Below are 23,188 nucleotides of genomic sequence, written 5' to 3' on the forward strand. Positions count from 1 at the left end.
GAGTGGGCCCTGGGGCAGGGTCCCTGCCTCCCTGAGAGGGGCGCCCGGGGCCCCCCTGGGAAAGCTGGACAGGAAACGCGCTGCTGCCCCGCGGAGGGCGAGCTTGACCTCGGAGTCGGGCGTCCTGAAGGCGAGAGGCGTCAGCTCCAGGGAGGGCCGCGCTTCTGTTTTCCCACGAGAAGCTCTGAGAAACTCCCTCCCAGCAAATGCGCAGAGAACGAGGCCGGCAGGAAACAGACGAAGTAAAACGTTAGTGGAAGTTTTCTCACGGTCCTAACGTGGATGTGATGTGGTTTTATTACTTTCATTAACTTTTTTAAGTTCGAGTAAAATTTATTTATAGTGAAGTTATATATACTTGCAGCTTGTAAGTGTGCAGGGAAATCAGTGTTTTCTTTTGTGTGTGTGGGGGGGAATGTTAGATTTTTATTGTGGTAAAAGACATACAACTGGTAGTGGATGTGGTTCAAGCGGTTGAGGGCCCGTTTCCCACATGGGAGGTCCCGGGTTCGGGTCCTGGTGCCTCCTAAAAAAACAAAAGCAAACAATAAGCAAAACAAACGAAAAAACCAACTCAGGGGAGCTGATGTGGCGCGGCGGTTGAGTGCCAGCTTCCCACACAGGAGGCCCGGTTCAATTCCCAGCCCCAAACACCTCAGGAAAAAAAAAAGACCACCTAAACTTGGCCGTTTGAGCCCCTTTCCAGCGCACACTTCGGTGCCGTGGTCACGGCCACAGCCTTGGGTGGCATTGCCACCCTCCAGCACCTCAACTCCACCGAACTCTGTCCCCTTTAAGCAGTGAGTCCCCGTTCCCGCCCCCCCAAACCTGCGCTCGTTTCCGCCTGGACGGCGTGGGCTGGTGTTTCCCATTGCGAGGTCCAGGTGCGTGTCCTCCTGGATCTGGCCCGTTTCGCCCAGCAGGACGTCTGCAAGGCTCATCCGCAGCGTCGCAGATGTGGACAGCCCTCGGTTTGTCCGCTCGCCGGCCAAGGGACACGGGGCCTGTCCACCTCTTGGCTATTGTGACAATGCCCCTCTGAACACTGGGGTGCAAACACACCCCCACTTTCGATTCTTCGGGGGGGTCACGGTTCTATCCTGAACGTCCACTTACGCTCAATTTTGGCCAACGGCCTCTCCCGGGTGGCCCCGTCGGCCGTTCCCCGCCTCCCGTCCCCCCAGCAGCGGTCTCTGTCCCAGGACCTCATCCCAGTGGAACGGGGCCACGTGTTAGTTACTCCTTCCCTCGCCATGGACCTGGAGATTCTGAGCAGGACCGGCCTGCCCAGTGCCAAGTGCCCTGGACCCGAGCTGGGCTGACCTGGGTCCCTCCCGACAGCCCGTCCGCTGACAGGACACGGAAGGGCAGCTCCTCTGCTTCACTCACCTGCCTCCCTCTCCAGGCCCTCCTGGTCTCTGCCTCTCTCCCCACAACTGCAGGTGCCTAATCACAGCCAAAGAAAACCGTCCCGGCCGGACGACACAGCACTCGCCCCCTAAGTCACCCTTGCTGCGCCTCGGGAGACAAGGCGGGCCGTGGCCCCGCGCCCCTGCCGTGGGAGCCTTTGCGTAGAGCCGTCCCTGCCGGCTGAACGGCGCCCGGGGCCTTTTCCTGACTTCCCCAAACTCTGAAAAGCTGTTTCGAGAGGCGGTGCCGCGCCTGAGCTCCACGCGGCTTCGGCTGCTTAAGAAGTGACTCAATCCAAGGGCATTTCCAGGGAGCGCGACGACGTGGCCGCAGGGGTTGTGGCCGAGGGAGCCGGAGGGTTCTGGAAGGCTGCGGGGCGGCGTTCGGCCCGGTGGCAGCGCTGGGTGGGCTGAGTGTTCAGGGAAGCTCCCGCCTTGGTCTCTCCTTCGCTGGCTTGCTCCGCTCGGCTTTCTGGGCAAACAAACGCCTTGGCTTTGTGAAAGCGGAAGTCTGAGCCTCGCTCCGGCTCTGACTCACCCAGACCAGTTTTGGAATTTAAAGAAAGAGACTCAGAACAACAGGGACAGCTGCAGTCGCCTGGGGACTATTTATTACTCAATCGCTCCAACCGGACATAGAATGGCGCGACCACAACCGCAACGTCTCGATTCTGAGTACTCCCGCTCACTGCAAAGAGCAGAACTCTTAAAAATTCACACAACTTTGGCTTTGGATGCTCGAAATGCATGCTGAAGGCTTAAAGAGGAAAACGAAAGTACAGAAAACAGCTTTCACGTTTATTTGTTTACCGTTTGGTTTTGATGGTCCAGCAACACAATCGGGCTGGTTGCCGTGGGGACGGGGAGTGTCTCTAGAACAGCTGAATCATCGACTCCCTGGACTTGCCGACGCCAACCCACTTGACTGCAAGGGCAAAGCGCGCCGTTACAACACGCCTCGGGACCTAGAGAGCCTTCCACAGAGTTCTCCAACATCACTCCCTTTAAAGAATTAATCTGGCCAGTGGGGCTGTTTTTCCCCAAACGGAAAGAGTTTCAGTTTTTTGAAGTGTAAAGGTGTGTGCGTGTTTGGGTGAGGGAGGGGACAAGTGCACATCAGCCGGAAAGCAGGGGTCTCCTCCCTTCTCACCCCTTTATCCTGACTCTTAGAAGTAGCCCGTGGCTAGGACAGGTGCCCGTGGCTAGATGAGCTGCCCGTGGCTAGGTGAGCTGCCGTGGCTAGGACAGGTGCCCGTGGCTAGGTGAGCTCCCGTGGTTAGGTGAGCTCCCATGGCTAGGTGAGCTCCCATGGCTAGGTGAGCTCCCATGGCTAGGTGAGCTGCCTGTGGCTAGGCGAGCTCCCATGGCTAGGTGAGCTCCCGTGGCTAGGTGAGCTGCCATGGTTAGGACAGGTGCCCGTGGCTAGGTGAGCTCCTGTGGCTAGGACAGGTGCTCATGGCTAGGTGAGCTGCCATGGCTAGGACAGGTGCCCGTGGCTAGGTGAGCTGCCCGTGGCTAGGTGAGCAGCTGTGGCTAGGTGAGCTGCTGTGGTTAGGACAGGTGCCCGTGGCTAGGTGAGCTGCTGTGGCTAGGTGAGCTGCTGTGACTAGGATAGGTGCCCGTGGCTAGGTGAGCAGCTGTGGCTAGGTGAGCTCCTGTGGCTAGGTGAGCTGCTGTGGCTAGGACAGGTGCCCGTGGCTAGGTGAGCTGCTGTGACTAGGACAGGTGCCCGTGGCTAGGTGAGTTGCTGTGACTAGGACAGGTGCCCGTGGCTAGGTGAGCTCCTGTGGCTAGGTGAGCAGCTGTGGCTAGGTGAGCTCCTGTGGCTAGGTGAGCTGCTGTGGCTAGGACAGGTGCCCGTGGCTAGGTGAGCTGCTGTGACTAGGACAGGTGCCCGTGGCTAGGTGAGCTCCTGTGGCTAGGTGAGCTCCTGTGGCTAGGTGAGCTGCCATGGCTAGGACAGGTGCCCGTGGCTAGGTGAGCTGCTGTGGCTAGGACAGGTGCCCGTGGCTAGGTGAGCAGCTGTGGCTAGGTGAGCAGCTGTGGCTAGGTGAGCAGCTGTGGCTAGGTGAGCTCCTGTGGCTAGGTGAGCTGCTGTGGCTAGGACAGGTGCCCGTGGCTAGGTGAACAGCTGTGGCTAGGTGAGCTGCTGTGGCTAGGACAGGTGCCCGTGGCTAGGTGAGCAGCTGTGGCTAGGTGAGCAGCTGTGGCTAGGTGAGCTGCTGTGGCTAGGACAGGTGCCCGTGGCTAGGTGAGCAGCTGTGGCTAGGTGAGCTGCTGTGACTAGGACAGGTGCCTGTGGCTAGGTGAGCTCCTGTGGCTAGGTGAGCTCCTGTGGCTAGGTGAGCTGCTGTGGCTAGGACAGGTGCCCGTGACTAGGACAGGTGCCCGTGGCTAGGTGAGCAGCTGTGGCTAGGTGAGCTGCTGTGACTAGGACAGGTGCCTGTGGCTAGGTGAGCTCCTGTGGCTAGGTGAGCTCCTGTGGCTAGGTGAGCTGCTGTGGCTAGGACAGGTGCCCGTGACTAGGACAGGTGCCCATGGCTAGGTGAGCAGCTGTGGCTAGGTGAGCAGCTGTGGCTAGGTGAGCTGCTGTGGCTAGGACAGGTGCCCGTGGCTAGGTGAGCAGCTGTGGCTAGGTGAGCTGCTGTGGCTAGGACAGGTGCCCGTGGCTAGGTGAGCAGCTGTGGCTAGGTGAGCAGCTGTGGCTAGGTGAGCTGCTGTGACTAGGACAGGTGCCCGTGGCTAGGTGAGCTCCTGTGGCTAGGTGAGCTCCTGTGGCTAGGTGAGCTGCTGTGGCTAGGACAGGTGCCCGTGACTAGGACAGGTGCCCGTGGCTAGGTGAACAGCTGTGGCTAGGTGAGCAGCTGCCTGAACATGGTGCTGGCGAATGCACCTCCAGAGCTGGGTGCAGGTGAGCCAGTGCTCTGAGCCTGGAGGACTAGCCTTCTTGGCGGGGTGACCCAAGTGTCCCCAATCCCGCTGGCAGGGACGATAAGGGGCTTGGTGATGGGCTCCTCTCGGAGGCGCAGTCAGTGCAGGCCTGGGGCCTTAACCAAGTGTGCCCCAGGACCCAGAGCTCTGCCCGCAGCACAGGGCCAGCCTGCCAGGCCCCGGCCACCCCCGCCCCTCACAGCCTCTTCCAGGCTCAGCTGCCCACCTCCCGCCAGGGAGAAGGCTTGCCCAGGTGGAACGCCGTGGACCGACCTTCCCAGGGCTCCTGCCCCGCCCGCCAATGTCCTCAGGTGTGCACCTGGCTACAGCCTGTGGGTCGTGCCCCCCTGCCCAGGGTGGAGACGCGGCCGGGACCCACCTGCCACGCCCACGTGGTTCTCCACAAAGCGGACGTAGGCCTGCGCCTGGGCCGGCAGCTCCTCCCACTTCCGGGCGCCCGTGGTGTCCGCCTTCCAGCCAGGCAGGGTCTCGTACTCCACCTCCACCTTCTGGAGTATTTCCTGGTTAGCTGCGGGGACACGGCAGGGATGAAGGGCACCCCGGCCGCCAGCATCACCCCGGGTGTGCCGAGTCCCGCACCAGCCACGGGCCCTGTTGGGTGCTCTAGGGCTGGGTAAAGGGGACGGGCAGCAGTGGCTCGGGCACGGCCTCCTCGGGGCGGGCAGGACACGTCCACTGGACGCTCGCTGTCGGCCCAGGAGCACCGAGGGCCCGCGTGGAAGTCCCCGAGGGTCGGTGGCCTGGCCAGTTAGGGGCGACGTGCCCCCAGCTCCCTGAGGCAGGGGCTCCGGCCTCTGCGGCTCATGCCCAGCAGGGCCCCCTGGGCCACCTGCAGGCCAAACCGTCCTCCAGCCGAGCCACGGGCTTCCCAAAGGTCAGGGCCAGTGGGCCGTGGACGCTGGCCTAGTGGGCGGCACCGCTACCGCGGCCGAGTGGCACAGGGTCCGCTCCGGGGAGGGGCGCGCAGAGCAGGGGCTCGCGCCAGCCGCGGGGAGGGGGCCGGTTGGAACGGGCGCCCAGGCAGGGGATTAGGGACACAACCGATGGACAAACAGCAGGGACCCTGGGAAATGGCACTTCGAGCTCTGTCAAGAAGGGGGCAGAAGCCAGGTGGGCCGTCCACTTGCCCGGACAGCGTTTTCTCGGAGGACGCGCTCGTCCCCTACGTTGCGCAGCCCCAGCGTTCCAGGGCGGCCCGCAGTCCCCGCCTCCTCTAGCCCCCAGGCCCAGCGGCGGCCTCACGCCCGGCGGCCGGGGCTCATGGCCCGGGGGGGCCAGGCTGGCTCCCTTGAGCCCACCCCCGGGGCCCCAGGGCGGAGCCGGCCTCGCCCGGGCACCCTGGCCAGGGCTGGCGCCCCGTCATGGCGAGGCCCCAGGCGGCCCTTGCGGAGGCAGCAGCGACGCCGGGCCGGCCCCAGGCAGCGCCCGCCCCTCCCTGCCGGGGAGGCCCCGGTCAGCTTCGGGCCCCGCGGCGACGCACCCGCCCCTCCCTGCCGGGGAGGCCCCGGTCAGCTCCCTCCGGGCCCCGGGCAGCGCCCGCCCCTCCCTGCCGGGGAGGCCCCGGTCAGCTTCGGGCCCCGCGGCGACGCACCTGCCCCTCCCTGCCGGGGAGGCCCCGGTCAGCTCCCTCCGGGCCCCGCGGCGACGCGCCCGCCTCACTCACCTGGGAAGTACGGGATCCGCTTCCCGCCCAGCTTGTAGGAGACGCCGACCTTGACCTCGTCCAGGACGTCCAGGATGTCCAGCTTGGTCAGAGCCAGCCTGTCGGAGCCGCGGGCAGCCAAGGCTCAGCACGCCGCCGCGGGGCGCTCGGGCTTGTTTTCTCGCGCCAGGAGCCCCGGAGGCGGAACCGTGGCCCTCGCGCCCCCCCCCCCCCCCCCCCCCCCGTTCCCCATCATCGGGCAGGTCCCCCAGGCCCCTGGGGCGCCCAGCTCCCTCCCCGCCTCAGGGGCCCACGCAGCGCCCCAGCACGGCCTCTTGGGCGCCACGCCCCCCTCTCGGCCCCCACACCCGCCCCTTGTCTGGCCCGCGAGGGCACCCGCACCTGCACGTCCACTCTCCCCAGCCCTCGCTTGGCCCCGGGCCCTGAGCCAGGGCCCCCAGATGCCCAAGGGCGCCGGCCCCACCCCTCAGCCCGGCCTCTGATCCATCGGGATCCTCACCACCCCCGGGAGGGGTCAGAGTTCAGAGGCCTCGGCCCCTCGGTGCAGGGGGGCAGCCCGCGCAGGCCCCTGAAGGAGCTTCCCACCGGGAGGACCACGCAGAGACAGCGGGCCCTGGGCCCGACCTGAGCTCAGGTCCACTGAGCCCATTTTGGGGAACGCTGTCCATTTCGGGGGGACATTGTCCATTTGGGGGGCACTGTGCTCATTTCTGAGGGATATTGTGTCCTTCAGGGGACACTCCATTGGGGGGCACTGTGTCGATTTCGGGGGGACACTTGTCCATTTGGGGGACACTGTGTCCACGGGGGTCACCTGCAGGTGCACTTCAAGGCGACTTTCCCGTCTGGGGACTCGTCACCATCAGGAATCTGGCGTGCGCGCCTGGTGGGTCTAAGGGGCGTGACGGTTCAAACTGTGTCCCCCCAAAAGGTACGTTCCCGGCTCCACTCCGGAACCCGTGAGCGCGGCCCCGTCTGGAAGCGGTGGTGAGGGAGGCCTGAGTCCAGGTAAGACCAGGGGAGGCGGCCGAGGAGGGCGGGAGGCGGAGCTGGAGCCCGTGCCGAGGCTGGGCGTGCGGGAGCAGGACCCCAAGTGCAGGGCACCCACCTAGGGGCCCGCCGCGGGCTCGCGGAGCCGGGGACCACGCATCGCTGTTTGTCAAACCACCCAGTTGCAGAGCTTTGCTGGGCAGCCCCGGGACGAGACACCAGCGACTGATGCCGCCGCGGGGGCATGCGAAATCTCGGCCCCCCCCCGAGCCCCGGCGCTGGCTGCAGGGAGACGCCGTTCCCAGCGGCCTCCCAGGTCACCGGGTTTCCGTTTAAAGACCGGGATCCGCTCCTCCCTGCGCACGCCTCGGCCACGCCAGGGGCTCCTCTCGCCTTCCAGGGCTGCGCCGCGGACCCCCAAGCAGCATGTCTCGGGCAGAACGTTCCAGAGCAGCGCGGAAGCAAAGCCTCTGGCCGCTCACCTGGTGAGTTCCCTTCCGAGGCAGGTGTGGCGAGCTCACCCCCAGGCTGGCTGGGGGGGGGGGGGGGCCCTGGCGCCACGTCCCATAGGCCCGTCCACCCTGCGCCTGGGGCCAGCCCGCACTTCCCGCTGCGCGTGGGCCGCGCGGACAGCACAGCACAGCCCAGGGCCCTGTGGCGGGACGCGGTGGCGCTCAGCAGACCACGAGGGCTGCGGGCGCCGGGCGCCCCGCTGGGAGCCTGGGGACCCTCAAACCTCCCGCCGCGAGCACCGCCCATGGGCCACTGAGACCTTTCAGCGAGCGGCCACGTGCGCAGGCACGCCCCCCCGCGCGTGACGGGCCACGGCGCCCTGATCTTCCCCCAGTGGCGGGCCGCTGGCGCCGCCTCCGTCACGCAGCCTCGGCCTTTGCCACGCGGGAGCGTGACGGGCTGCGCCCAGGTCGGTGGTGCCCTGGCCGGGGGTCAGCCCGCGGGGCGGGGGGGATCCGGCGGTGAGGCCCCCGCGGCCTGTGAGCCCGGCGCCACGGCCCGTGCTGCTTACGCGGTGAAGCCGTTGATCATGTGTGCGTATCTCAGGATGACCAGGTCCAGCCAGCCGCAGCGCCGCTTCCTGCCCGTGGTCACCCCCCACTCGTGGCCGCGGCTCTGCAGCAGGTCTCCGATCTCCTGCACGGAGCCCGCAGTCAGGACCGAGCCCCAGCCGCCGGCCCCCGCCTCCTCGGCGCCCTCGAGCCCCGAAGCTGCGTCTCCCCGACGGGGCGGCCCCCCAACTGGCTCCCCCGTGGTCCCAGTTGGCCCCCCAGGGCACCCCAACCCGTGGCGGGGCTTGGGGGGGCTGGGCGGGGGCGCGTGCTCCTTTCTGTCTTTGCGGTGTCTGCGCACCCCAGGACGACGTCCCTCCCTGCCTGGCCCCACACACCTGCTCTCTCTCCTGGCTGGTGAGACCAGCCCCGGGGACAAGGGCGGGGGGAGGGCGGGGGAGGGCCAGGGCTGGGGGGCCTGGGCAGGAAGGGCCGCGCTGGGGGGAGCGATGCTCCCGCGCAGGCAGTGCCCCCCGCACCCCCTGCGCCCGCCGGCCGCACTCACGTTGATCTGCTCGGTGGGGAAGGCCCCGATGCCCACTCGAGTGGTGTAGGCTTTGACCACGCCGAACACGTCCCCCACGTTCTGCGGGGGGATCCCCAGGCCGGTGCACACGCCCCCCACGGTGCAGTTGGACGACGTCACGAACGGGTAGGTCCCTGAGAGACAGGGCAGGTCGGGCGGGCCGCGGAGGCCTTGCCAGCCACGGGCGGCTGGACGCTCACGCCCCTCAGTGCAGCCCCAGGTGGGGGAGGTCGCCGGGGCCAGCCTGAGGGACCGTCTGGGGGCGTGGCCCACACCGGGCACTGCCAGCGGGGCCGCTGCGGCTCACGTAGGAGCCTGGGAAGCCACGGGCGGCTGGAGTGCCATTGGGCGGTGCCTGGGCCCCCTCCCTCCGCTGAGGCTTGGACCACGGTCGAGGCCCCCCGCCCACCGTCCTGGAAAGGGGCAGGCTGTGCCATGCGTGCAGCAGGCGTACCGAAGTCGATGTCTAGCAGGGCTGCGTTGGCGCCCTCCACCAGGATCTTCTTCGGGGGGCCGTGGAGCGCCTCGTACATGAAGTAGACGCCGTCGCGCGCCATGGGCCGGATCTGCTCGGCAAAGCCCTGCGGGCGGGAGGGCAGCGGCTCGGCCAGCCGCCTGAGGCCTCGCGCTGCGCAGACCCGCCTCCCGCCCGCAGGGTCTTCTCCGAGCCCTTCCTGTGCCCCGACACGCGGCCCCGCCCCCGGGCGAGGGGCTGCCCCCCAGCAGCCACCTTCCCGCCGGCCAGCTTCCCACGTGTGTTAGCGGGTCGGCGGCTGACGCGAGCGCCACAGAGCCCCGTGCTCCTGGGGCTGCGGGTGACCCCACCCCGCGCCCGTCCTTACCTTCAGCCTCTTGAGCTGGCCTTCGACGTCCACCTCCAGCGAGGGGAACATGGACTGGTGCTGCTGGGCCAGGTGCTTGAACCTGCAGCGGCCGCAGGAGCACCCTTAGCCGGGCCCGACACCCTCCCCGCCCGGAGGACCCAGGCTACCTGGTGGGGGGCCCAGGGTACCTGGTGGACGGCCCGGGGTGCCTGGGGGACGGCCCGGGGTGCCTGGTGGGGGGCCCAGGGTACCTGGTGGACGGCCCGGGGTGCCTGGGGGATGGCCCGGAGTACCTGGTGGATGGCCCGGGGTGCCTGGGGGACGGCCCGGAGTACCTGGGGGACGGCCCGGGGTACCTGGGGGATGGCCCGGAGTACCTGGGGGATGGCCCGGGGTGCCTGGGGGACGGCCCGGGCTACCTGGTGGATGGCCCGGGGTACCTGGTGGATGGCCCGGGGTACCTGGTGGAGGCTACCTGGGGGACGGCCCAGGGTACCTGGTGGATGGCCCGGGGTGCCTGGGGGACGGCCCGGGGTACCTGGTGGATGGCCCGGGGTACCTGGTGGACGGCCCGGGGTACCTGGTGGACGGCCCGGGGTACCTGGGGGACGGCCCAGGGTGCCTGGGGGACGGCCCGGGGTACCTGGTGGATGGCCCGGGGTACCTGGGGGACGGCCCGGAGTACCTGGTGGACGGCCCGGGGTACCTGGTGGATGGCCCGGAGTGCCTGGGGGACGGCCCGGGGTACCTGGTAGAGGCTACCTAGGGGCTGCCCGGGGGTACCTGGTGGAGGCTACCTGGTGGTGGACCCGGGGTACCTGGGGGTGGCCCGGGCTACCTGGTGGGGGACCTGGGGTACCTGGTGGATGGACTGGGGTACCTGGTGGAGGCTTCCTGGTGGGGTACCTGGGGGACGGCCCGGGGTACCTGGTGGAGGCTACCTGGGGGACGGCCCAGGGTACCTGGTGGATGGCCTGGGGTACCTGGTGGAGGCTACCTGGGGGACGGCCTGGGGTACCTGGTGGAGAATTCCTCAAAGTCCGAGAGCAGGTCGCAGATGCGCAGGCCTGTCCGCGCGGCTTTGGAGGAGTAGGTCGGCCCAATTCCCTTCTTGGTGGTGCCGATTCTGAGAGGTGGGGAGGGGGCGCCGTGAGGACGGGGGCCCTGGGGACCGGGAGGGGGTGGGGGATTGGGTGCAGAAGCCTGGTAGGGGATCAGGCAGGCCCTCCCCTCCCCCACTCCATCCGTGAAGGTCGGATTGGACGACCCCTAAGGCGCCTTCGCAGCAGCGGCCCCCAGGGCCAGACACTGCGCAACTCTGCTCGTAGCCCACGTCTGGCGAACGTCCAGCTGTCCCGAGCACCATCCTCTCCTCACGCCCCGTCTGCCCTGAGGTCCAGACCCCACGCCCTTCCCCCACTCCAGCCTGATGTGCGCCTGTCTCCGCACCCCTGCGGCCCGAGGCGCTGCTCCCCGCCTGGCTGCTGCTCCCGGGGCCGGAGGCGCCCGCAGTGCTGGCCACGACCTCCGGGCAGCTGTTCGACCAAGCTGTGAGCGTATGAGTGTGTGCATGGGTGGGTGTGCACATGGGTGAACATGCAAGTGTGCACATGGGTGAGTGCAGGTGTATGCATGACTGTGAGTGATGGGTGTGCACGTGGGTGAGCATGTGAGTGTGCAAATAAGTGTGAATGTGCAGGTGAGTGTATGCATGGGTGGGTGTGAGCGTGTGAGTGTGCGCCTGGGTGTGAATGCAGGTGTGTGCACAAGTGTGTTGCACACAGGTGGGTGTGCACATGGGTGACCATGTGGTTGTGTGTGGGGGCATGAGCATGCAAGTGTGAGCATGGATGTGTGTCATGGCTGGGTGTGAGCATGTGTGTACTGGGCGCATGTGGGCGTGTATAGGTGTGTGCATGGATGTGAACGGGCATGTGCAGGGGTGAGTGCACATGGGTGTTAGCGTGTGCGTGCACATGGGCAAGTGTGTGAGTGCATATGGATGAATACGAGTGTGTGAATGCGTGAGTGTGCGAGTGTGCTCTTGCATGTGTGAGTGTGTGCACTTGAGTGTGCCCGTGCACGTGTGAGGCACACTGCGTGTGGGGATCGTGTGCCTGGGAACACGTACCTGTGAGAACACGCGTGCCTGAGCAGAGCCGCTGTGCGAGCCGCGTGTACTCGCGGGCACTGCTCTGCACACAGGCACATGCACAGGTGTGAGGTGTGTTTGCACACATGAGTGTGCAGACGCATGTGCATGTGTGTTTGCACGTGTGTGTGTGCAGCGGTTCTAGGTGAGGCAGCACACAGGCCCGGGGGTCTCTGGGTGGAGCCAGGGTGGGGGCTGCCCCCTCCCCTCCGCCCTTCCTGATCCCACAGGGACCCCCGTGGTGGCACGAGCTCCAGGCCTGGCCCCCATCCCAGAGCCGGGAAGGGCACCCCACCCGGGCTGGGGGTCACGTGGGTCTCCAGGCCCCATTGGGCCCCTATGGCACTCGGGGCTGTGGGTGCGTTTCCACCCATTTTGTCCCCTGTGGTTTTAGGGGCTGGGCGCCGCTGGCCGCCCCGTGTCCTGGCTGCACCCTGCGCTCCTGCACCCTACGCTCTGCTTGGCCGGGCACCGCCAGGCAGGGCCTCTCCTTCCAGCCACCGGGTGACCCCACGGACACGGCCGAAGGGCCTGAGGTGGGCGGGCAGGAGCCGGGCCGTGGGCAGGCGGAGGGGCCGGGCAGCCGAGGCCAGCTCCCCTGAGGTGCTGATGGCCAGGGCTGGGGGCCGGTGGGGACCCCGAGGAGGGAAGGTCAGGAGGCCGTGGCCGAGCCTCACCGCCACAGGAGTGCGCAGGCGGGAGGCGGCCTCTGGGCAGGACGAGGGCATGGGTGGGCAGGGGACTTCCCAGAACCTTCCAGAAACTCCCACTGTCCCCAGGAGTGGTGCCCCCCAACCCCAGTCCTCCCGCCCCGCTCTGGCCCCTCCAGTGCCCCCGTCCCTGGCCTGTCTCCCCCCTGGCTGCTACGGGGCGGCGTGTCTGTCTGTCTGCCTCACACTGGCAGCCCTGCCTTGAGAGCCACGTGCCCGAGCGTGCCACAGGACAGCGCGAGTGCCCAGATGGGCTGTGCTGCCCTGCCATGCAGCCTCCGCGGCCCTCTCCGCACGCCCAGCCCGGAGCCCAGCGGGTGCAGCCAGCCGGCCAGGAGACCCCCAGAGAGGTGCCAGGGGGTTCCCTCTGCTCGTGCCGCCTGCCCTGGGGCCCGACGCGCCCTGCTTGCCCACGTGCCCGACGTGAACGCCACTTAACGGCACGCGGCGCCGCGTCATAGTTACGTTTTCCCCTCTTGCGCTTGGCGCTGCACCTCCTGGAGCCCGTCGACCGCCTGGTGGAAATCAAACACTGCGGGAGGGAGGCACCGGGGGCGAGAGAGACGGGGGTGAGAGAGACGGGGCGAGAGACGGGGGCGAGAGAGATGGGGGAGAGAGAGACGGGGGCAAGAGAGACGGGGGCGAGAGAGACAGGGGCGAGAGAGAAACGGGGGCGAGAGAGAGACGGGGGCGAGAGAGAGAGACGGGGGGAGACAGAAGGGGGCGAGAGACAGGAGCGAGAGAGACGGGGGCAAGAGAGACGGGGGCAAGAGAGACGAGAGACAGACGGGGCGAGAGACGGGGGCGAGAGAGAGACGGGTAAGAGAGACGGGGCGAGAGAGACGGGGGCAAGAGAGAGATGGGGGCGAGAAAGAGACAGGGCAAGAGAGACGGGGGTGAGAGAGACAGGGGCGAGAGAGAGACGGGGGAGAGAGAGACAGGGGAGAGAGAGAGATGGGAGAGAGAGACGGGGGGCGAGAGAGACGGGGGTGAGAGAGAGACGGGGGAGAGAGAGAGAGACAGGGAGAGAGAGAAGGGGGCGAGAGAGACGGGGCGAGAGAGAGACGGGGAGAGAGAGACGGGGAGAGAGAGATAGGGAGAGAGAGACGGGAGAGAGACAGGGGAGAGAGAGACGGGGTGAGAGAGACGGGGGTGAGAGAGACAGGGGTGAGAGAGACGGGGAGAGAGACGGGGTGAGAGAGACGGGGGTGAGAGAGACGGGGGCGAGAGAGACGGGGCGATAGAGAGACAGGGAGAGAGAGAGACAGGGGAGAGAGAGAGATGGGGGAGAGAGACAGACAGGGGGAGAGAGACAGGGCGAGAGAGATGGGGAAAGAGAGACGGGGGTGAGAGAGACAGAGCGAGAGAGACGGGGGGAGAGAGATGGGGGGGAGAGAGATGGGGGAGAGAGGGCGAGAGAGACGGGGAGAGAGAGACAGGGAGGGAGAGACGGGGCGAGAGAGAGAGACGGGGAGAGAGAGACAGGGACAAGAGAGAGATGGGGGGGAAAGAGACGGGCAGGCGGTCAGGTGAGCTCACTGCGCCCGAGCCCCCCGCGAGGGGCAGGGTCCATACCCACGTGGGCAGGGTGAGACCACCAGAGCCGACCCCCTCCATCCTGTACACACTCGCAGGGCGTGTCCAGGGTTGCGGGCACGGGGGACTTTGGGGGTGGGAAAGACCTAAATGGACAGGGCCCCGGGTCTCGGTTTCCCTGTCTGTCGAATGGGGCACCCGCCCTGGAGGCTTGTAGACGAAGGGCGGGATGGGGCGTGGGGCCAGCCGAGCTCCGGCCACACTCACCGAGGTGCGCTCGGTCCGAGATGATGAGCCTCTTCTCCCAGTCCTTCAGGCCTGCGGGAGGGCGGCCGGCAGGGGCGCGGGTGAGCGCCAGCCACAGGCGGCACGGCTCCTGCCCGCAGGGACCTCGAGGGACCCTCGACTCCAGCCGGCAGCGGCCCCCTAGCCTCTCCTCGCAGCCCGGGGGCCGGGCCTCTGCCTCCTGCACTGACCCCGGTACTGCGTTGCCCCCGCCCGCCCTGAGCCCCCCGGCAGGCGCCCTCCCTGCCCCCACCAGACCCTTCCCAGGAGATGCGCCCTGCGGTCAGGGCCAGGCGAGCTCGGTCAGTGTCCCCGGGCCAGACTTCCCGAGCAGCACACCCAGGGGTCCCCTGGTCCCCGACAGTGCCCTGTGATGCAGGGAGCGACGGCGAGCAGCCCGTGAACTCGGCGCACCTTTCTTCTCATTCTTCTCCGCTTCTTCGAAGAGGCCGGGCAGGTGGATGACCACGCCGTTGCCTGCAACACAGGGCACAGCTGTGGCCACCGTGGGCGCTGGGTGCTAGGCTGGGCGTGTCTGGGGATGGGCCCCGGGGGCTTTGGGGTGGGAATGTCCTGAGATGGAGTCATGGGGCGGCGGCGCCACTGAGCGCTCGCAGGGTGGCACACGCTGGCGTCAGCCTCGCCTGGCGAAGCTGTCGCGTCTGCTAAGTGCACAAGCAGCGGCTTGGACTTGCGCGGCCCCCCACGGCTCCCGCACCTGAGCACCGGGCACCGCGCTGGCCCTGGCCACGTGAACAGAAGTGGATCCACGTGGGCGTTTCCCACATGTGGAGACGGGACCAGGGAGGGCAGGTGTCTCCCCAGGCCGCACGGCAGCCGTGGGGGGCTCGGGCCAGGCAAGCCTGGACGCCACGCGCTGCCCCAGGGGCCACGATGGGCCGAGATGCGGCACAGCCTGCGCCTGCCACCAAGGGGGACAGGGGAGCGGCTCAGCGGTCGCAGGCCGCGCCGAGCACAAAAGGTCACCCAGATGCCACGGAGTCCTGAAATAACCTCGCGTACGGCCTGGGGGCCTTGCACAAGCCGAGGGGCCATGAGTTCACGCTTGCCGCCTCTCACCGGGCGAGCTTCGTGGGCGCCGTCTGGCCACCTCAACGGCTAAGCCGACCCGCTGCGGGGGTTCCCTGGGCTCGGGCAGCCGGCCCTGACCTGTCCCCCCGCAGGCGGCGCCCCGGGCCTGGGTTCCACCCAGCAGGGCCCGGCAGATGGTGGGGGGCGGCCGGGGGGCCTTCCTGCTACAGGCCCGGAGATGTGGGCCGCGCGGGGCCAGGGGCTCAGGCGGGGAGATGGCCCACTTGCCGGCAGCCCCACCTGCCTGGCTGCTGGGGAGACCCGGCCACTGCCCCTGGCGCCCTGCAGGCACCCACGTGGCTGCACGTCCTTCCACCGGCTCATCCCTGGCGCCGGGCCCTGGGGTGCCTGCTGGGCGCAGAGCGGGCGCCTGCAGCCTCCACTTCCTGGCCAGTGCAGAGGGGCTGGTGAGCGCCACACGGGCTATCTATGCGCAGAAAGGGCCGGAGACAGAGTCCAGGGGGTGCGGCGGGGGGGCTGGGCTGCCCGGGGTCCTGGGAACGGCCTCTCTGAGCAAAGGGGTGAGCGGCCAGAACCAGCCCAGGATGGGGCGTCAAGCCGCCTGACCGAGCCGTGAGGGCCCCAACCTGGCGCCGGAAGAGAGGCTGCGGCGAGGGCGCGGGGCTGCGCGGGCCTGGGGGCGCGGGGGCGGACAGAGGCCCCAGGGGAGGGCCGGAGGGGCCGGGGCGGCCGGGCCAGGGGGGGCGGCACAGGCTGGGCAGGGTCAGGAACGCACAGCTGACCAGGCCGTCCTGTACACAGGCGCGTGCTGCACAGTCACACGCAGACACCGTGCACACACACGCTCGATGGCGCACACGCTCCGTGGACACGGGCGTACGTGCACCCATGATGCCCGGGTGCCCGCCCACACCCGCCCACGACGCACTCATCTGCACGATGCACACACACGCACACACCCTGCAGACACCCACACAGGCACGTGTGCCTGCACACGCTCATCTGCGCACACCCACACACCTGCTCACACGCTGGCCCTGCGCTCTGAGCTGTCGCTGGCTCCCGGGGGCCCCCGTGGAGCCTGGAAACAGCCGAGCCCGGCTCTGATGGGTGCTGGGGTGCTGGGGGGGGCATCTGGGAGTCCCAGCACTTGGGGGGGGCAGTGGGCTCAGCATTCTGGGTGACCCGGTGGTGCCTCACGCTCTGGGGCAGGGGCTGGGGTCCCAGCTGGGGGGGTGCTGGGCGGGGTCCCTGTGTGTGGGGGGTGCTGGCTGGGTCCTGGCTGGGGGGGGTGCTGGGCGGGGCCCCGCTGGGGGGTGCTGGCCGGGTCCCGGCTGGGGGGCGCGCTCACCGATGAAGCACAGGGCCTTGGTGTTGATGATCCCACTGGGCAGCAGGTGGAAGTCGTACTCCTTGCCGTCCACCACCACCGTGTGGCCGGCGTTGTTGCCGCCCTGCAAGAGAGACGCGCTGCGGGGACAGCGCCTGGGCGGGCGTGGGGCCGGGCGGGCGCCCCCTGCTCTGACACCCTTCCTGACGCTCCGAGGCGGGTTTCGCCCGGGGCTGTTAGGGCCTTCCCAGCACCTGCTGTGGGCTCGAGCTTGTTCTCTTGCGTATTTTTAAAGTAAATCATCATCTGCACTTTCACTCCTCCCAGAGAGACTTTTTTCCTGATAATCACGTTGACAATAAAGGATTAAAAAAAAAAGACAGGAGAGAAGGAAGAAAGGAAGCGCCTTTCTTCTGAAATAAGGGGGACCCCTGGGCCTGCTGCGATCGGGCGTCCCCAGCCACTCGGGTGGGGAGAGGGCGGCCGGGGCTGCTCACCCAGCTGCCGCCCTGGACCCCTCGCCTCGGGGCAGCAAAGGGGCTCATGAGCGCAGCCTCGTGTCCTGGGGGGAGGTCCGGGGCAGAACAGAGGGGGCCCCGTGGGGGTGGCCAGAGGCCTGCTCGCAGCGCCGTGGGTCTCCCCCACCCATCCAGAGCCCTCCCCGCTCTTACAGGGCAGGTGCAGGCACAGGTGGGATGGGAGCACCTGGGAGGGCTCAGGTGAGGACACGCCGACCTCGGGGACAGGTGTGGGCAGGGGGTCCCGCGCCCCACGTGCATCTGTGTCTGAGGGGGCCACAGGCGGGCAGGGGGGCCCACGCCCGTACAGTGTGTGCCAAGCGGGGCTGGAGGAAAAGCCACCTGCATGGCCCAGGACTGACCTGGGACGCCTGAGGCCGTCCCCGCAGGGGGGAGCCCAGGTAGAGAGACATCGGCTAGGGGTGCCCCTCGGGAACCCAAACACATGGCTGGGAGGCCTTCCTGGGGAGGGTCAAAGGGCGTGTGAGGGGAGGGATGGGGTGCCCAAGCCCCCAGGTCCACCTCTCACCACCAGATGGCGCTAGGGGCTCGCGGGGCGCAGCACCTGTGCGCCCGCCCGGGTGCCCCCCACAGCAAGGGGAGGGGGCCGGGGGAGCGGCCGTCCTGATCCAGCGTGGGCGGGCCTGCGGGCTTCCGCTCTGGCCTGCCCCCTCCCCTCCCTGGAGAGAGGTAGGAGAGGCGCCTGGGCGCTGGCCCGGCCCTGCTGGGTGCTGCGTCCAGCCGAGATTCCGCGCCGCAGTGCGCAACCCCCAAAATAGCCGGGCAGGGGGCGCGGGCAGCGGGCGCAGGGCAGGGAACGGCGGCGGGGGCTGGTGCTCGCCGCCTGGGAGGGCCCGGCCGGAAACCCTTCCCGGTCGCGCGCGGAAGGAGACACCCCAGTGTCGCGCCTTTAGGGATCAGCTCGGCCTTTCCAGCACCCTGGGTGGGGGGCCGCGGAACCTGTGTCGGCTCAGCCGCGTCCCCAGCCCCCCGCCCTCCGGGCTCTGCGCCCCGCCCCTCACTGCCCTTCGGGGCACCCGCAGCTCTCGGGCCCTTGGCTCGGGGTGGGGGGGATTCGGGGTGCTCGGCAGCGCGACCGACGGGGGCCCGGCGGGCTGGTGATGGGGCGGGGAGGGCGGGGGGAGGAGGCCGAGGCCGGTGGTGTCCCCGGGCTGCGGGGCGGGGTCACAGAGGGGCGCGCGAGGAGAGCGGAGGGGCACGCGAGGAGAGGGGAGGGGCGCGCGAGGAGAGGGGAGGGGCGCGCGAGGAGAGGGGAAGGGCGCACCAGGAGAGAGGAGGGGCGCGCGAGGAGAGCGGAGGGGCGCGCGAGGAGAGCGGAGGGGCGCGCGAGGAGAGCGGAGGGGCGCGCGAGGAGAGCGGAGGGGCGCGCGAGGAGAGGGGAAGGGCACACCAGGAGAGAGGAGGGGCGCGCGAGGAGAGCGGAGGGTGCGCGCGAGGAGAGGGGAGGGGCGCGCGAGGAGAGCGGAGGGGCGCGGGGGAGGACCGAGGAGGGCGGGGAGGTGAAGGGGCCGTGGAGGGCGGGGGCGCGGCGGCGCGGCGGGCACAGCGACCACTTCCCGCCCAAGGTCACTGCACCGCGCGTCCCGCCGAAGCCCGAGCCCCGCCCGGGAACCGCTTGGCTCTGATGACCCCGGCGCCAGGACCCCGGTCCTTTGTCCCCTCTGCTCGCACATGGCCCTGCCCGGCAGAGGGGCGCCTAGTTCTCGGGGTGCCCCTCCCCGGGGGTGCGTTTGCTTCTCACGGCCGCCTTGGGGGCAGCCTGGGGCCTAAGGTCCACTTACAGATGGGGAAACTGAGTCCTTAGAGAAGTGGGGTTTGCAGCAGGCCCCACATGCACAGTGGGTCCCCCGCAGCCAGGGGCCCCCCAGGCCCTGCACCCCCACGGGGCTGGCAGGCCTGGAGCCTGCGTCCTGCCCGAGGTGCCGGGGGCCGGCCGGAGTCCCAGACGGCACGTGGGGACACTCGCGACCCTGGCATCCTGCCCCGGTGCCGCGTGCCCAGGGGGTCAGCTGGCCCGAGGACACACGCGCGGAGCCAGCGCTGAGCCTTTGTTTGGGTAAACACCGGCTCCTAGGAGCAGACTGGGCTGTCTGGCCAGCCAGTGTCAGGTGACCCAAGGGCCAGCAGGGGCAGTCCCCAGGCGAGGCCACCAGCCACCCCAGGTGGCCACGAGGCCAGCCCTGGACATTGAGCTGGGGACCTGCTGGGGCGCACAGGGAGGCGGTTGGGGGAGCGTGGGGGGCCTCCTACCCCAGGGCAAGGGGGCTCCTTCCCACCTCCCCAGAGACCTGCTGGGTGATGCACTCCCCGCACAGCCCCCCGGGGCTTGCCAAGTGCTGCAGGCCACCCATTCCCAGCCCTGCCTCCTAGGAGGCCCGGTCAGTACGTGCTGGGGCTCAGGCACCCCGGGCCCTCCCACCCTGCCCCCCCCCCGAGGGGACTTGGCTGTCCCCTCGTGAACCCCTCCAGTGGGAGGGCCCCCCTGCCCTGCCCACCCCCTGGGGGACGCTCTGGGCCTCCGGGCCCTGAACCCACCCACTCCTGTGGTCCCCTGCCACAGGCCTGGAGTTGGGGTCTTTGATGAGTCCTCAGGCCCCACCCCCTCCAGACGCTGAGCCCCCTGCCCATCTGAGGATGACCCCACCCCAGGCTCCCCGCGTCTGGCTGGCGCGTCCCCTTACCCTGGCCCCTGCCCTCCCCGCTGCCGCTGGGCGTGGGTGCCAGCGCTTCTCTCCCACCACCCACGGGGCCCCCACCCGTCGTGGAGACGCCCCCTCAGCTCCAGGAGCCCACCAGGAAGCTTGGGAGCAGGGCCAGCCAGGAGCCCGCAGAGGGGCCAGGGGGGCTGGCGGGCTGCAGGCCCCCATGGCTCTGGGGGTGCTGCACCGGACTGGGTGGAGGGGGCCTGGGCTGCGCAGCGAGCGGCGTGGGGGCCTCCGCCTGGCACCGCTTGCCGGCAGGAGCAGCGACCAGTAGTGACGCGGTGGCAAGAGATGAGGAGGCAGCCTCTGCGGGATCGGTCAGCACGGCCCCTGCCCTTCCCCCACCCATCGGGAAGCGTCGAAGAGGCCCCGCCCTCCCAGCCACTCAGGACAGCCCCCCACTCCATGCCCCTGGCACCTGATGGGGCAGGGGGCGGCGGGGGGAGCCCCTGCGCTCGGGGTGCAGCCTGTCCCGGAGCGCGTCTGTGGTCGGGCCTGGAGTCGGCCCCCGCTGCTCCCCCCCGCCTGCCCCTGGCCTGGCTCCCTCCCCCCCCACCGGCACAGAGTCCTGCACGCTGAGCTGAGCAGGGCCCCTTGTGTTCCCACAGGGAACCAGGGAGCCCCATGCCCAGCCCGGGCCCTGGGAGCCCCCCACGCCGCTGCCAGCTTTAGGGCTGGACCCTGCATGCCCAGCACCTGGACCCCCCGAAATGGACCACACCCACCACAGCTGAGGCGCCCTGCTGGGGGGGGACCCCAGCCCTCCCAACGCCCACGGTGCACACCCCCCTGCCACACCTTCCACTGGCCTCCTGTCTGCTGGGCCCCTCCCCTCACTCCCCGTGACTCCTCTGACCCCCAATCCCCTGGGTCCCCTGCGCTGCCCTGGACAGCGTCCTCGTGCTCCCTGGAGAGGCCCCCCTGTCCCCCAGCGCTGCAGCGTGGGGTCACCGGCTCTGCGGCCCCCTCGCTGGGCCAGGCCTGGGAGCCCCGACCTCCCCTGCCCACGAGCGGGCCCTTGTGCTTCCGTGACCCGCCCCAGCTCAGCTCACCCCGTGGGCGCAGGGCCGGTTCTGTGGTGCAGCTGGGGGCTGCTGGGTGAGTGATGCGAGGCGGGAGCGGGGGGAGGCCCTGGGGTCCTCAGGGGCTGTGACCAGACCAGGCTCACGGTGCAGAGAGGCGGGGCCGCTGAGCACCTGGGACGACTGCCCCGGCCCAGCAGGCGAGGGCACGGCGCACGTGGCAGGACGCCGGCAGTGAGGACAGCAGGGAGCCCAGGGCCATCCCTGGTACCCGGCTGGGGAGGGGGCTCCCCAGGGAAGAGGGAGGGGCTCGTCGGGTGTGGGTGAGGGCAGAGAGCGGGTTGGGGACCTGCCACGATGCCAGGAAGAACTTTCCAGGAACTCAGAGCGGCAGGAGTGGCCCAGATACCTCTGAGGGCTTCCCCAGCCAGGCCTGGGGGCCTGTTCCCCCCCAGGGGTGGGCTCTGAGCCCCCAGGCTCCCCAGGAGCTCAGGGAGGAGGCCACAGAACCAAGAAAGGAGCTGGAGCAGCCCCCCCCCTTTTAACAACAGCCCCCAGGTGTGGCTCCTGCAGGGCCAACACATGTGCCCCAAAGCCGGCTCTGCACCCCGATTTGTGTCATCCCACAGGTAGCGTGGCTCCCTGCAGCCCTGGCGTGGGGACGTGGGCTACGGAGACCCCACTGGCTAAGGTAAACCTCTGCCTCGGGGGTCAAAGGGGCCCACTCCCCTTGCTTGGACTCCAGCCACTGGGTCCCACAGCCCGTGGCTCCCCCGTCTCCCCACCTCCACTCAGTCGCCATCCAGGGGGGGCCCCCTCGACCACCTCTCTGTCCCTGCCCCTGCAGGCCGGTCCAGCCTGGTGGCCCTGCCTCCGCCCCTCCTTTGCCGGAGCCCCCGCCCCTCCCCGGGCGCTGATTCCACCGGTCACGCCTCCCAGGGAGGCCCCCATCCTGTGCCGACGTCTGGCCCCTGGGCACTCGGCAGCCCCACGGGGCACTGTCACCCATGGCACGCCCCACCCCCCAAGGATCCGGTGTCCCCAGCTCAGCAACTTGTATTTTATAGTTTGGCCGCTGGCCGCTCCGGGGGAGGGGGGGTCCCTGGGCAGAGGAGTGGACGGTGTAGGGGGGTGGGGGCTCCCGGGAGGGGAGGAGCCTCTCTCTGGAACTTGGAGGGAGGGGTGACAGGTGCAGGGAGGTGAGTGTGGGTGGGAGGGGGTGCAGCGGCCTCTCCAAGAGGGTCCCAGGAGGGAAGGACCCCACCGGGCGGGGGCGGGGTCCGCCCGGCGGGGCGGGGGGCGCGGCGGCACCTGGCAGCGGCTGATGATGTCGGCGTCCGTGGCCAGCAGGTCCACCACTTTGCCTTTGCCCTCGTCCCCCCACTGCGCGCCCAGCACCACGGTCACCCGGGAGCCGCTGGCCGCCGCCTCCTGCTGCAGGCGCCCGCGCTTGACGCCGCCCGCGCCCGGGGGCCGGTCGTTGGAGGCCCGGGTCCCCGACATCTCGGCCGTCCGCCGCGCGGGGCCGCCCGCGCCATTAAATGGAGCCGGGCCCGGGCGGGGGGCGGGCCGGGGGGCGGGCCCGGGCGGCGCCGTGACGCGCCTCGGGTGACCTCTCCGCGCCGCCGAGGTCCCCGCCGCCCGAGGAGCGGGGCCGGCGGGCGCGGCCCTTCCGGGGGGCGCACGGGCGGGACGGGGCGCCGCGCGGGGAGGTCGCCCGTTCCCGGCCTCAGCCCGCGGCCGTCGCCCCGGAAGGCCAACGAGGGGAAGGGGCGCCCCGCTGGGAAGCAGGGCGCGGGTGCCGCGCGACCCCACCTCGGGCGGGCTCGGGGTCTCAGGGTGCAGACCCTGCGGGGGGCCCCCCTCCACGGTCTGCAGAACGGAAGCCGCGCGCCCCCGCACCCTGGCCGCGGCTCGCCCCCGGCGCACCTGCCGCGCGGGCCCCTCCGTGCCGGGCGGCCGCGGGCGCGCCCCCTGGGGGCCTCGGGGAGCAGGTGCCCGCGCGCCCCGGGGGACCGCGCAGTCCGCCCGCGCGGCGCGCACAGCCTCCGGCCCAGGGCCCCCTCTGGCGCCCACCCCCAGGCTGGGCCAGGCAGGCAGCACCCTGCCCCCAGCCCCGCGCGGCACCCAGTGGACGCTGTCTCGTCAGCCCTCCCGGCTAGCCTGGGGTGGACGGGGCCAGGTGGGCTCCCAGGAGCCCGGCGCCCCACCGTGGGGTGTCAGTACAGGAGTGTGGAGTCCCCCCGGGGCTCTGGGGACCCCAGCCCAGACACTAGGAGCCAGACGCCGGCAGGAAGTGGGAGCAGGCTCCGGACTGGCCACACCCGGGCCCACAAGGACCTGCACGCTGGCCCCCCTCCCCTCGCTGGGCTCCTGCCCCTGCCCCCACCCTGTGGAGAGAGCAGCCCCGAGGCCCTGAGGGCTACTCAGG

General features: G+C 69.6%; 1 protein-coding gene and 1 long non-coding RNA gene across 5 annotated transcripts; one reads left to right on the top strand and one right to left on the bottom strand.

Annotated features, from left to right (window-relative positions):
• Positions 1-252: 252 nt before the first annotated feature.
• ADSS1 (adenylosuccinate synthase 1) lies at positions 253-22,293 on the bottom strand. 3 transcript variants are annotated; one of them, XM_071213563.1, is made up of 14 exons: positions 22,069-22,293; positions 16,516-16,618; positions 14,526-14,588; positions 14,094-14,144; positions 12,756-12,822; positions 10,447-10,554; positions 9,447-9,528; positions 9,059-9,185; positions 8,584-8,738; positions 8,039-8,163; positions 6,025-6,122; positions 4,720-4,869; positions 2,220-2,334; positions 253-526 (listed from the first exon to the last, which is right to left on the bottom strand). In XM_071213563.1, the coding sequence occupies exons 1-13, from the start codon at positions 22,258-22,260 to the stop codon at positions 2,282-2,284; spliced, it is 1,374 nt and encodes a 457-aa protein (XP_071069664.1). In that variant the 5' UTR covers positions 22,261-22,293; the 3' UTR covers positions 253-526; positions 2,220-2,281. The 3 variants fall into 3 exon arrangements, with proteins under 3 accessions (XP_071069664.1, XP_071069661.1, XP_071069663.1); XM_071213560.1 differs by having other exon boundaries at positions 1,390-2,334; XM_071213562.1 differs by having other exon boundaries at positions 829-2,334.
• LOC131277093 (uncharacterized) lies at positions 4,562-7,550 on the top strand. 2 transcript variants are annotated; one of them, XR_009184304.1, is made up of 3 exons: positions 4,562-4,651; positions 6,956-7,032; positions 7,197-7,550. It is a non-coding gene; the product is annotated as an uncharacterized lncRNA (long non-coding RNA). The 2 variants fall into 2 exon arrangements; XR_009184303.1 differs by having other exon boundaries at positions 7,415-7,550.
• Positions 22,294-23,188: the final 895 nt, after the last annotated feature.

Source organism: Dasypus novemcinctus, chromosome 3 (genome assembly GCF_030445035.2).
Source record: "Dasypus novemcinctus isolate mDasNov1 chromosome 3, mDasNov1.1.hap2, whole genome shotgun sequence".
In the NCBI taxonomy this organism is placed as follows: domain Eukaryota; kingdom Metazoa; phylum Chordata; class Mammalia; order Cingulata; family Dasypodidae; genus Dasypus; species Dasypus novemcinctus.

Bases quoted from the DNA above. Each gene is read 5' to 3' on its own strand.
- ADSS1 (XM_071213563.1), bottom strand. From the start codon at position 22,260: ATGTCGGGGACCCGGGCCTCCAACGACCGGCCCCCGGGCGCGGGCGGC. The intron at 14,589-16,515 runs GTGAGCGCGCCC...CCTGTGTTGCAG, and splicing joins CAAGGCCCTGTGCTTCATCG to GCAACGGCGTGGTCATCCAC. The intron at 14,145-14,525 runs GTGCGCCGAGTT...GCCCTCCCGCAG, and splicing joins GGAGAAGAATGAGAAGAAAG to GCCTGAAGGACTGGGAGAAG.